This window comes from Bacillus rossius, assembly GCF_032445375.1.
Source record: "Bacillus rossius redtenbacheri isolate Brsri chromosome 9 unlocalized genomic scaffold, Brsri_v3 Brsri_v3_scf9_2, whole genome shotgun sequence".
NCBI classification, from domain to species: domain Eukaryota; kingdom Metazoa; phylum Arthropoda; class Insecta; order Phasmatodea; family Bacillidae; genus Bacillus; species Bacillus rossius.
The window spans coordinates 26,822,539-26,834,623 of record NW_026962013.1 but is presented as its reverse complement, the minus strand read 5'-3'; the positions used below and the strand labels follow the sequence as shown (position 1 = coordinate 26,834,623).

The 12,085-nt window shown below is 40.1% G+C and overlaps 2 protein-coding genes across 2 annotated transcripts in view; both read right to left on the bottom strand.

The window, feature by feature from the left end:
* Positions 1-12,085, bottom strand: part of LOC134542940 (neuropeptide CCHamide-1 receptor-like) — a 953,117-nt gene that overhangs the window by 475,310 nt on the left and 465,722 nt on the right. The window lies entirely within an intron of this gene.
* LOC134542868 (uncharacterized) lies at positions 2,384-4,408 on the bottom strand. The gene has a single exon (XM_063387442.1). The coding sequence runs from the start codon at positions 4,024-4,026 to the stop codon at positions 2,554-2,556; it is 1,473 nt and encodes a 490-aa protein (XP_063243512.1). The 5' UTR covers positions 4,027-4,408; the 3' UTR covers positions 2,384-2,553.

Here is a 12,085-nt window from a genome sequence, read left to right as displayed (position 1 = left end):
AAAACCTTTCAATTACCGTCAAAAGAGCTCGAGTACCGAAAGCCAAAACTGATGAGGAAAATCTGACCACGGCAAAGTGGCCGCTTCTAATGGGTAAGAGAGATCAGAATCCGTCACCAAACCCCGTGGGGATTCAACCGTGCTGGCGTGCATTTAACCCCTGACAAGGGGCCGAATACATCACGTAGAAAATTAGGTTGTCCTCATTCACGCATAAAATGCGAGCATCACAAAGCGACAAAGCGACGTACATTCAACCGGAATTCGCGGTGGGGGTGGGGAAGTGTACGTAGGCCCCGATAGGTCGTGTGCGTAGCCATCAAGCTCACGTCATATTTCATAGCGGACTGGTGAAAAACGGGCCTCTCCATGCACAAGAAACTTTGCAAAACAAAGACAAAACTAAATGCTATAGCTTGGAAATATAACTACTCAGTGAAATTCCACACAATGGCAAGCCAATACAAGTAATAAAAACTTTATATCTAAAGGCTGCTTCATCCCCACTTCATAAGCGCACTTATATTTAATGAATATTAATTAATTTAATATTTTGTATGAGTGATTATAAAACAAAATCAGATTAGAAATAATTAAAATACAGCAAGCTGAATTTAAAAAAAAAAGTGAGCAAGTAGTCGCCAGTTATATGCAACGAGCAAATACATGTGTTCTCATGTTGCGAATACACTTATAATATGCAACTTAGACACTAAATTAAACGTATAATTTTGTTTTAATAATTCAGAACATGCTAATTATACACGAATTGTGTTTTAAACTAAATTTCTGGACGCGAACCACGTGTAGTTTCCGCACCTGCCGCTGGAATTCGCTGCCGGAGCACCTACGTCGACTAGTAAATCATTTTATTAGCAGACCGAAATTTTAAAGTAAATAATGAAAGGGCTCTTATAAAAGCGAAAAATATTTGAAAAAACACTAAACTCCGGCTTTGTACCCGATTTTCGACAAGGAATATTATCAAAAATTCTGTCGTCTTGTTACAATTCATTAATCAGTTAATACTACAAAGTTTCCCTTAGTCTTTCTGAACTTTTATTCGCACCATCCGCTACAGATGGTAGCACCGTAGATGTTAAAAATTTTCGTTCCTTGGTTTTCGTAGCATTCTGAAAATTACTATCACCAAATTCCGTGTACCGGGAGCTGAGATTTTACACTTAAAAAAAATAATCGTTTGCACATGCTTAGTAGAAATTAAAGTTATATTAAATTTCCTGATCACAACAGGACCAACATACCTTCAACTGGCAACTCGCTCCATCGATTAACGTGCAACTTAAAGAACCAATGACGGTGTTTGCAGAATGATTCAGAATTCATGGTACCAGCTTTAGATGGTGATAGAACGCAACTAGATAAGCACATGTCCGCATACATAAAACATCCTAACAAATTTTCCATTTTTACACGCTCAAGTAAATCATTTGAAATATGTGAACATAAAAGGTTGCCGAAATATCACTGGCTAAACATCAGACTATCGTCAACGCCACATACACCTCAAAGGCCACGAGAACTGCATGAAAGGACGCTAGTGACTCGTTCCTTCGCAAAAGGCTGCGTCTGAAAATATGCGAAGTTGTTCGTCAGTTTTAAAGTAACTAGCTAGGAAGATTCGTCGTAAAAAAATTGCCCTTATAAATTAACAATTGTTAAAAAAAGATTTTCAAAAAAAATACGCTTTTAAACTTCCCTATAACCCATAAAGGTTATACTATGCTATCCTGGTGGTTAAAGGGGTGGAGTCGTAATCCTCTTAAGTTCAACTTTAAACACGGCCGAGATTGTATACACCTACTTTCTAACGTCTTATCTCCGTGGATAAAATTATCTGCCATACGTGTCGTCTATTATGGTTTGTTTGTGAAATTTTTCACCGGCTATATACGCATGTTTTACTTTTGTGGCACGTGCTCTGTTACAGTGAGAGTGGCTCTGTCGTGTTACGGGCGTAATTCGCAGCTTGTCACATTCCGCACGCGACGAGAACGAGTGCTGTAAACACACCGAGATGTTTGCGGAGCGCGAAGTGCTACGCTGTAACCGTGGCCTGGGGAGCGACGGTTAATATTCGGAATGAAACCCGCGATCCATCTTCCTCCGACCTGAACTTAAAATAAAAATGTGACATCTTTGCAAACCGTACGCGTGAGTGTGTTACGTAAAAACACTAGCTGATGTTTCTCACTGGTCAAGTCCGGCATGATAGTAATAGCTTTATCTGTCATTCTAACTAGCAAATAGCACAACATTCCACATAATCTATGGGGCAAAACTTATTTTAATTTGAAGAAAGGGTTAAGTTATGTAATGTACTCATTCTTAAAGAAATTAACAATATTTATAATCCAGTATATTTTGATCAATTTTAAAAAATGTCTTTTTATTTTTGCCTTTTACTGTCTGTATTGTGTACTTGACACCTTGAAAGGTCACTCAAAGCTCATTTTATGTAGTACAGGAGCTAAAATGATACATTTCAAGTTTAACAACGATAATTCCCACACGTAAAGTCCAGTGAATGCCTCATGGTCCTAGGAAAACATCACAGAACCCGGCCTTGTCAGCAGCGCTCTTCAGGTTCCTGTTGAGACTCGCCTCGATGTGCGCGACGATCTTGTCCTTGGAGTCGTTCACCACGGACGTGGTTATCGACGACGCCAGCCAGTTGAGGATGCCGAGGCCGGTGACCTTGACCTTGACGTCGTCGAGCCTCAGCACGCTCAGCTCCTCGACGAGGACCGCGCAGCCGCCGCGGCCGTCGTAGGTGACGGCGAGCGCGAAGCCGATGGAGTTGTTGCCGACGGAGCCTTCGAGCCGGCCGCTCGGCCCGGCGCCCAGCACGCTCACGTCGTAGTCGTAGGCGAAGCGCAGCTCCGTCAGCCCCAGGGCGCCCGTCAGGCGCACCCCGGTCGCCGTCACGTTCAGCAGCGCGTCCGAGGTCCGCCGCAGCGTCCGCAGGTCCTCCAAGGTGCCGTTGGTGGCGCGGAGCCGGCCCGAGACCGGCACGAAGAGGAAGCTGCTCCTGAACGGCCGGTCGACGTCGTCGAGCTTCACCGAGGACGGTATCTTCGGCAGCATCATCGCGAGGAGGGTGTCCGCCATGAGGTTGACGTTGCTGACCGGGTTCGGGGCCTGCAACGCCGCGCTCTCGCCGAAGACGTCCCGCCAGCTGACGCCCTTCAGCGCCTCGTCCAGCTGCCTCGCGACGCGCCTGTCCAGCTCCCGGGCCACCATGTGCTCCACGCTGCCCTCGAAGAAGGCCTCGACGAACTCCCCGAGGTCCTTGCTGGACGAACTGCCGGGGGAAACGCGCGCGGACCGGTTCTGCTTGGAGTACGCGAGCTCCAGGCGTTCCACCTGGAGGACGTCTTGGACGACGGCGACGCCGGCCGTCCCCGAGGCGGACACGTCGCCGTAGACGACGCTGACGTTCCCGGCGAATCCGGGCGACGTCGCCGAGGGCTGTACGTCCACCTCGCCGTCCACGACGACGGCGCCCAGGGAGACGGAGACCCGCAGGTCGAGGCGCGCCGGGTCCGGGTCGACGCCGAGGAGCCGGGGAACCTCGGAGGCCACCCTGACGTTCCTGATCCTGCCCTCGGTGAGGGGGTCCACCCGCGCCATGACGTTGCCGACGACGCCCGTCTCCCGGGGCTGCGCCCCACCCGGGGAGTCCCGGAGCGCCGGTCCATGCGGGGCCGCTCGGGCCCCGACCAGAAGCAACAGCGCGAGCGACAGCCACGGCGACCTCATCATGGCGACGTCGGTCGAGAGACTGGGGCCTCCCCCGCCGTCGGCTCCAAGCTTTATACTGGGATGACGTGAGCCACGCTGACGTGACGTATCCAACACCGCTCCTTGCTGATTACAGAGCCGCCATCCTCCGCCGAGCACTTGCGCGGGTACACAACATTCCTCTGATAAGAATGATCTTTCGGAAGATTCCGAACAATATGACTTCCACGAAAGGTAAATCCTTCTTGAACTTGGTGGCATATATTTATGCCTTTAAACAGGGAAATTATAAAAGTGATGCAATGGTTCCTGGAAACGTTCTGTGTGACGTACATATACACCGTGGTTTAGAATATCAAGGTCGTTCAAAATACCTACCTCGTATTATTATTTTGTTTTCTTGATTTATGCAGCTCAATACATTAGAATTTACAGGAAGACATTTCCTAAGATAATGTGGTACTACCTCACATGGTAATTTATTGTAAACATAAATATTTTCTTGAGTATATTTAAAAAAAATTAAAACCTTTCTTGAACTCGTCTTTTATTAGTTATTCACAGCGCTGTTTACTAAATGAGCATCTGCGAAAGCACAAAAAAAAAATTTGTAAACGTGTATGATGTACTGTTACGTCGTTCAATTTTCCAGCACAGAATTATTATTTTGCTTATTTTCAATATTTACACTGTTTTGAGCATTTATTTAATAATACTATTATGTTCTATGCTTAGAGAAAGCCGTATCTATCTCATGTTATCTCTATGCTAAGGCAGGCCATGCTATTTCAACAATGCTGCTGGCATGTCCATTGAAAAACCATACTATTAGCGTGAATTTTCAGCTTCTGTAATATATCACATGTATGTTAACTTTTATATTTATAAATAGTTATTATTAAGCTAATGAATATTTGCACAAGGATTGTTTTTGTTAACATTCCTGTGTGTCTGTTGTGAAATTAACCGCTGTTGTAAATTTGAAGTATCAGCCAATCAGAGGCCAATTTTGTTAGGACCCAGACGCTTACGGGCGTAAATGAGAGTAAAAAATGGGAACGTTTTTGACGGCGTCCCTTGGGAGACGCGAGCTAGACTAGCTCCAAGAAACTAACATATTTTAGCTACATTAGACCATCCAAGTCTAAGAGATTGTGTTTTTAACGATGTAGTATAAATATATGTAAATAAGGAAGGGCTTATCCTGACGGATAAAGCAATTAGGAGTGCAAAAAGGTATGTGTTACAGTCCTGTAAGCGTGCTAACAAAATTTGTAAGCCCTGACTCCTAAATAAATTGAACTGTGTAATTAGTTTCAACCCCGTAGCAATAGAAATAGACTGAAAACGTTATCTATTGGTTGAAATTAAATGACTATTGGGCTTAAATATTAATTCTCCAAGGTAAATATATTACACCCAGAAGTTAACTGGGAGGGGAGTTTCGTGCTAAAGACTCATTTGACTGAGCGAAGCTGAGGCATAAGTAAAAATCAGAAAATAAACTGTAATTTTACATCTAGTAATTTTTTTATATAGAAAATAATATCGACATTATGTCATGCGTGTGAATTTACGTGAGAGAACGAACATGAACTGAATGGACCGATGAGATAACTTGTGCGCAACCTAATTCCTGTTGTTTCTCAATTTTATTGTCCCTAAAGAGGAGTCAATTGCTAAACTATATTTTCTTATGGATGCATAAATATGGGATGTTCACTATTGAAATTGTAATCATTTGTTCCCGCACAACCCATAGTTCTTATTTTCTATTATTGAATAAATTTGATCCTTTATTAGTTTTATGTTATTTGTTTTTTTATATTTGAAATAAGTAGTGTTGCACAGTTGTATGTATATATTTAAACTACATCTGTGTCGAATCTCATGGTACACGGATACTTATAAGGGAATTGACAGAAAATGCAACCAACAAGCAGACTAACAAAACTGCAAGTACACGGACAGGTATACACACCGGTCAAAAAACTTACTTACAATGAACATATTGTTTTAAAAGTTTTTAATTAGTGCACCTCATTGAGAGTAGTCACATTTAAAATTAAGTTAAAATGAATTAACAATATTTTAAGTTCAATATTCAGACAAGTTATGCTTACAATTATAATTTATACATTTAAATAAATTTGGGGAACATGATAAGTAATCTATCTCATGCAAAAGAATTTATTTCTCTAGCATGGGATTATATTTCCTAAAATGACATGTAATTCTAATTTATATATTAATTTATATATAATATGACGCCACACACTAGAATAGACTTTGAGGTTTAATAATTTTTAAAACTTCTTAAAATGTTGTTTCGGTTTTAATGCAAATATGCACTGGAAAAGTATCCCCTCGGAAAGGGTACCTTTCAGGATTTTCTGTACAATGACACCGCAGAAAAATAAAACTGGAAAGGTACCCTTTCAAAATGTTGCTCTTTCATAGTCCAACCAAAATGTAAAATAAACCAAATAAATTACTTTAGTCGAAGCAGAAATTTGTAGATCTCAATTAGTAGTAAGTATTATTAAAAGTTCTAAAAATTTATTTAATTTATATTTTGCTTGTTATAAAGCAAGACCTTCCTATTACATGCGAGTAGTATAATTATGGGGCTCCGGAAACAAGGTTCAGGGTGTGGTGCACTATGTTGTTCCGTAATATGGGATTGTGACGTCACGGCGACCATCTTGGATGAATTTGTCCTTGACCTTTGACCTTGACCAACAAATATTGACGGGAATAATTTTTCGTGATGCACGATGTACGTTGGGTTTCTCCGCGTACTCCTAATTATTCCTGGCGACACTTCTGTTGGTTTTCTCCGTGTGCTTCTGGTTATTCCTGGTTGGACTTCTGCTGTTATTCTCCAAATGCTTCTGATTATTCCTGAGAAACCAATCTTTGCAATATTATTTTTCGTAATGAGACCAGCAATTTTATTCAGAGTTTCGTTTTGTTAGTACATTTCTGTATCCAAATCTGCACTTAACAATATTTTTCAAGTGTAAATAAGGCATAATTATACTACGTATGCGTATTACGAGTAAGTACAAAATTTAATGAGGTGGTTCGGTTGACATTAATAAGTGCAATATATATATGAATTTGTAGTATTTAAAAAAGGGCATACATATTTCGTTGAAATTAGGTATACCAACTGTGTTTTACTAACAAAAACAAGTACGCCTACTCCTAGCTTTAAATTAAGATATGAATTTTAACCATGCAGTTTGCCGTATTTTTTCTTCTACTTTTTTAAAATATCAAATCAGTAGGTTTTTCATGCGTTTTACTTTTTAAAAATGCTACTAATAGTAAGTTAAAGTGATTCATTACTCAAATATTTATGTTAGTCAAAATTAATAGAAATGAGAAGTAAAACCATTGAACCCCAGCAGTTACAATCTCTCCTTTTTGCACTCTTTCGGATTATTTTGTGGAAAGCTTTTCCGTGCTCTTGTGTACTCACGCACTTTTAATTAAGGTAAACTTACCATCTACTGGAAACCATGATTTAAAAAAAAAAAAAACACAAGAAAGAGGGCCTATATATATCGTATATATGTAATCTTAATTTTTTTTACACTAAGTTCACATCCGCGGATAATATTTACTGTAAATAGAAGCAAAAATTATTTAGTTTGTTTGTCAATGGTTTTTCTAAAACACACATTTATCTATAGCCGCTTTGGTACATCCCATGAGGAACACCGCACAGTTTTACTGTTTGATGAAGGAAATTTGAAGCCATTTTCCGTCCTACATTACTACCCCTCCAACTCTTATGTCCAATACAGTCGGAGACAAAAACTTGACGGTGTGACAGGGCCTTTCTGGCTTCCCACCCACAGAGCACCTTGCTCAGTCAAACGCTCTAATCCCTGATCTTCTCTGTCCCGCAGACTTCAATTACTGTGTAGAGTTTGCGTTGTGGAAACAGTTTTATTTTAAGTGACAGTTTTTAAACAGACTATCTTATTCGAACTCAACCCATCTTCATCTGAAGTTACCAAGCACCCTTTTCTGCAATGTTTCGGGGCGGGACAGTGCGGCGACTTCAAATACGTCGCAGCGATGCCTGCCGTCTCCCGACAGTTCCCCAGCATCCGCGCATGGACCCGTCCCTCCAAACAGCCGTGACGTCAGCGGCCGGACAGACGCGATCACGTGTGCTCTTCGCGTGTAGACTCCGTCCCCCCCCCCCCCTCCAACACCCCGACCACCGGCGTTCTCGCGACGAGAAGTCGATACCAGCTGCGGTCCTGAAGTGACACACTTAACTATTAACAGCTTGTTCGTGCTTCACCTCCAGCTTTCAAAACGGTGGGCGTTTTCTCCGTCGTTCTTGCAAAAAAATATTATTGATGTTGTTAACATGTAATTATTTTTTCCAGGTAAAGCTTAAATGTACTTCGTTTGGATGTGTATTCTTCATATTTGAAAAAAAAATTCCATCGATGTACATCTGGAGTGTCCCCACTATATCAAACAAATTTGCCCTAAATTTTACTAATCACACAGGTGTCTTCCTATGTCTGCAGGTACTGATTTTATTTATTCAAAAAATGACAGCACAAGAATGTTCCTTGTTTATTGATAAAACTCTTGACATTGTTTTTAGTTCAATTCGGCAAAACACTGCACTTAAACATTTTTTTTGCGATGGAACACAAAATTTCTAAAACGAAACCGGCTTATTTTTTAAGAAGATGCACAGATCCAGATCTGTAATTACGAAGAATTATTCTTCTATTTTAGGTGCATTCCTCGTTTTTAATTCCGTAAATTTTCTTTGATTTCCAACAGCGTACTTACTTCGCGTGGAGATACTTTATGTTAGGAATATTTCTAGACTGTCACGATTCATCGTTGTGTGGACGTAAGTGAGTGTGTGTGGGTTTAACGCGATGAGAAAAAAAATTGGCAGTGGAAGGAGGCGTGCCTTGCGTGCTTCTCACTAAAAGAAATAAACATAAAATGGCAAAGTAAAGGAATGCCGCCTCGTCTGTTTATGTTGAGAAGGCGGTGGCTGTAACGGAAGTATGGAAGAGGAGAGAAGGAGAGTTGTTCAATTCTCTAAGACTCTTCAGATTTTCTTCGCGTATCTTTTCCACTCATATTGGCTCGTTCTATTTTCCTCTGTGCGTTCGTTGTATCGAACTACTTATGAGTTTTTGTGCGGTTTGTTTGCAGATTTATAAGGTGCGCTGAGAAATAAAGCACTCAAGTGTTCCGTGCCTGACGAGAAAAGCCAGAGCAATTCTTGCTGGCATAAAATGGAACAAGAGGTAAATTAACGTCAATTTATGTCAAAATACCGAACCAGTATGGCTGTAGAAGTTTTAATCACATCCGTTATTAATTCCCCAACACACATATATCCATGAATGCACGGATCCCTATATACTAACTATATATTCCCTACATTCTTACATACTTTACGTTTTACTTAGTCGCAAACACACACAAATTTTAATACAACATCGGCACTGTTTCCAGATTTACTAAGAAATTCATTATTAGTTTTTTTGTTATAATTACAAATTTGTAAGTGTCAAAATATCTAGTTTAAAAGTCAGATAAAGTCATCCCACTATGTTATTGGAAAAATTCTGTGACACGAATTGGTTTGGCCAACCCGTTCGAAGAATTGAAGAAAAAACCTGTCCTCAAAATTCAAGCTCGGCTACCACAAGTAACGCCGCAGTGGATGGAAATTTCAACGAACTGGGTGTTCCCTTGAAAGAAAAAAAATATTCTTATGTGGATTTCCACTACTATCCGCGATACGTAAAGGACAGCACAACACCCGATCCGAAATACCACAGGAAAGCTACTTTTCAGCTTGAATCCCTTTATAATTTAATAACAATTTATTTATTTCCTTGTTTACATAGTTTAAAAAAATTAATTAACACTCACAAAATCAAGCTTGTGCGTAAGTGCTACTAGTCCCTTTTATGCTACCTGCGGTACATTCAGTACTCGTTGTTTCCGTGACTTTTGCGAGATGATGCATGACGCTCTCGTTCAGTTACGTCGTACCTCGCTCTCGTAAGAAGTTCCCAAAGACCGACTTAAATCCTGATGTTCTTGAGCCGCAGCAAGTCTCGCCTCACGATCTTCATTGGATTCTTGAGACCGCATAGTCCTCGGTCTTTTAGCCGTTCCAGTGTACTGAGAAATACTCGCCCGTTTCCTAGACATTTTTTTTAGTTGTGAACGAAACGAAATCAAAATTAAATGAGTAAGCAAGTAGAATACTTCTGTCCCTGAGGTAACAAAAAAATTACAGCGCTATCAGTTGGTTATTTGGTGTACTACACCATGACGATCGTGTCAATGACGTAAATATCGCAAAATGTGTATGTGCGCCTTTTAAAAATTAAGTAATGAAGCTCCATCTTTTGACTTTTCTACGAACTGTACTAAGCTGAGCATACGCAAAAAAACTTTAAATTAAGATGTATATTTTTACATGAGCCAATTTTGAGGAAATAAAGCCTATATATTGTCCCAAGCTATGCTCACTTAACCTATGAAAATTCGTCTAGTAGTTTTAGAGATTAGCGTGTTCAAACAAACGAAAAGACAGACAAACAGACACACAAAGTTTTTCAAAATATCACCCACAATAAGTTTTCTACCAAATATTTGCAACATAGAGACACTACGGTTATACAGTTTTATTATAGTATATCGTACAATTGAATGTAAAATAAATATTTAAAGAATAACAAAAATTACCCAAAATATTTTATTTAACATGGCGTCAAATATTTTTAGACTAACAATTTCTGGTCTTTCTATACTATGAGGAACTATGAGCCATCTCTACATTTCAATGTTAACTTAGGATTGTCAAAATTGTATTGCGTATTTTTTTTTAAGTTTACTTTATTTTAATGAGTATAAATTCAAACATAAAGTATTAAAGGATGGTTGTACTACCATGAAGTCTCATTTGGCACACCAATACGTTTGGTACGTTCCCTAATGTTTACTTTTGGGACTTCATACGGATTTATGTGGCTACCCGTGGGTCCACCATCTTTGTGTCACATTCCCGTTTATCGAATTTCGTTACACTTTCACGAAATTACACCTACCAAATGCCGTATAACCGAGAACTAAGATGTTACACATCAAAAACCTTCATTGAAACTAAAACTAAACGTCCATAAATTTGAAAGAAAGACTTCTCTTGTAAGGCGTGCCGAACTCCGGACGAAACGCTCGGACGTACCTACAGACATCAGGCATTACACATTTACAGCACTTCCCGAGACGGCCCACGATACGCAAACAGGAGGGGGGGGGAGAGAGAGAGAGAGAGAGAGAGAGAGAGAGAGGGAGACGGATCTATCGACCGCTCCTGTGCCCGCCCCTTTAGATATTTCATGTCTCAACCTCTCGGGGCTGCATAAAAGTAGAGTAAACTTGGGAGGAGTGTGTCGGAATGGGGGACGAACAGAACATTTCCTCCCGCGAAAGCATGCGGCGGTAACTTCAGTCCGTGCACTTTATCCCTCTTTCGGAGCTGCTGCACATCCTAACTCCGTTCCTTTCGGGAAAAAATAAAAAAATAAATAATATTATTATATTTTTCCCCTTCCCAAACAACATTTGCACGTCAGAAACAGGCGAACCCCGCCCACGGGTTTTTCGAAAAATTATATTCCGTTTACCAACACGGCGCTACCGTCACCTTTAGCCGCAGTTGTGAAAAAAACTAACTCTTCCTTAGTCCCCGAATATGTGACGAATTCTGAGTCATAAACTTATATAAAAATTTTGCATCCCTCAAAACAAATTACCAATGTTCTTTGAATAATTCTTGCAATGCGGGAAGAATGAATTAAATCATTAATTCGTGCATACTCGTTGCTGTTTTTGCACTGTGAGAACCGCGAAGAACTGACATAAACACACACAAGAAACAAGACAGACTCAGCCAATGTCAGATTTATAAAATAAACACAGAACAGAGAATTCCTGGGAAGGAGTTAGTCAAAACAATATCACAGTACAGGCGAACACGTTGTGTTGAACAACGATAGCCAGTCAAAACAAAAACAGTAAATTCAGACAAACCACAATATGGATACCACTTGATACTAATTTAAGGACTGTTAAATAACATATAAATAACTATAAATATATAAATAACATATAAATAACTATAAAATATTTATAATATAGTGGTAAAAATAATTAAATTTTTATATCACAGTACACTATGTTATGCCTTTTCCAGCTGAATTTTTGGCTTTCTTCGAATAACATTTTAAAATATTTACTA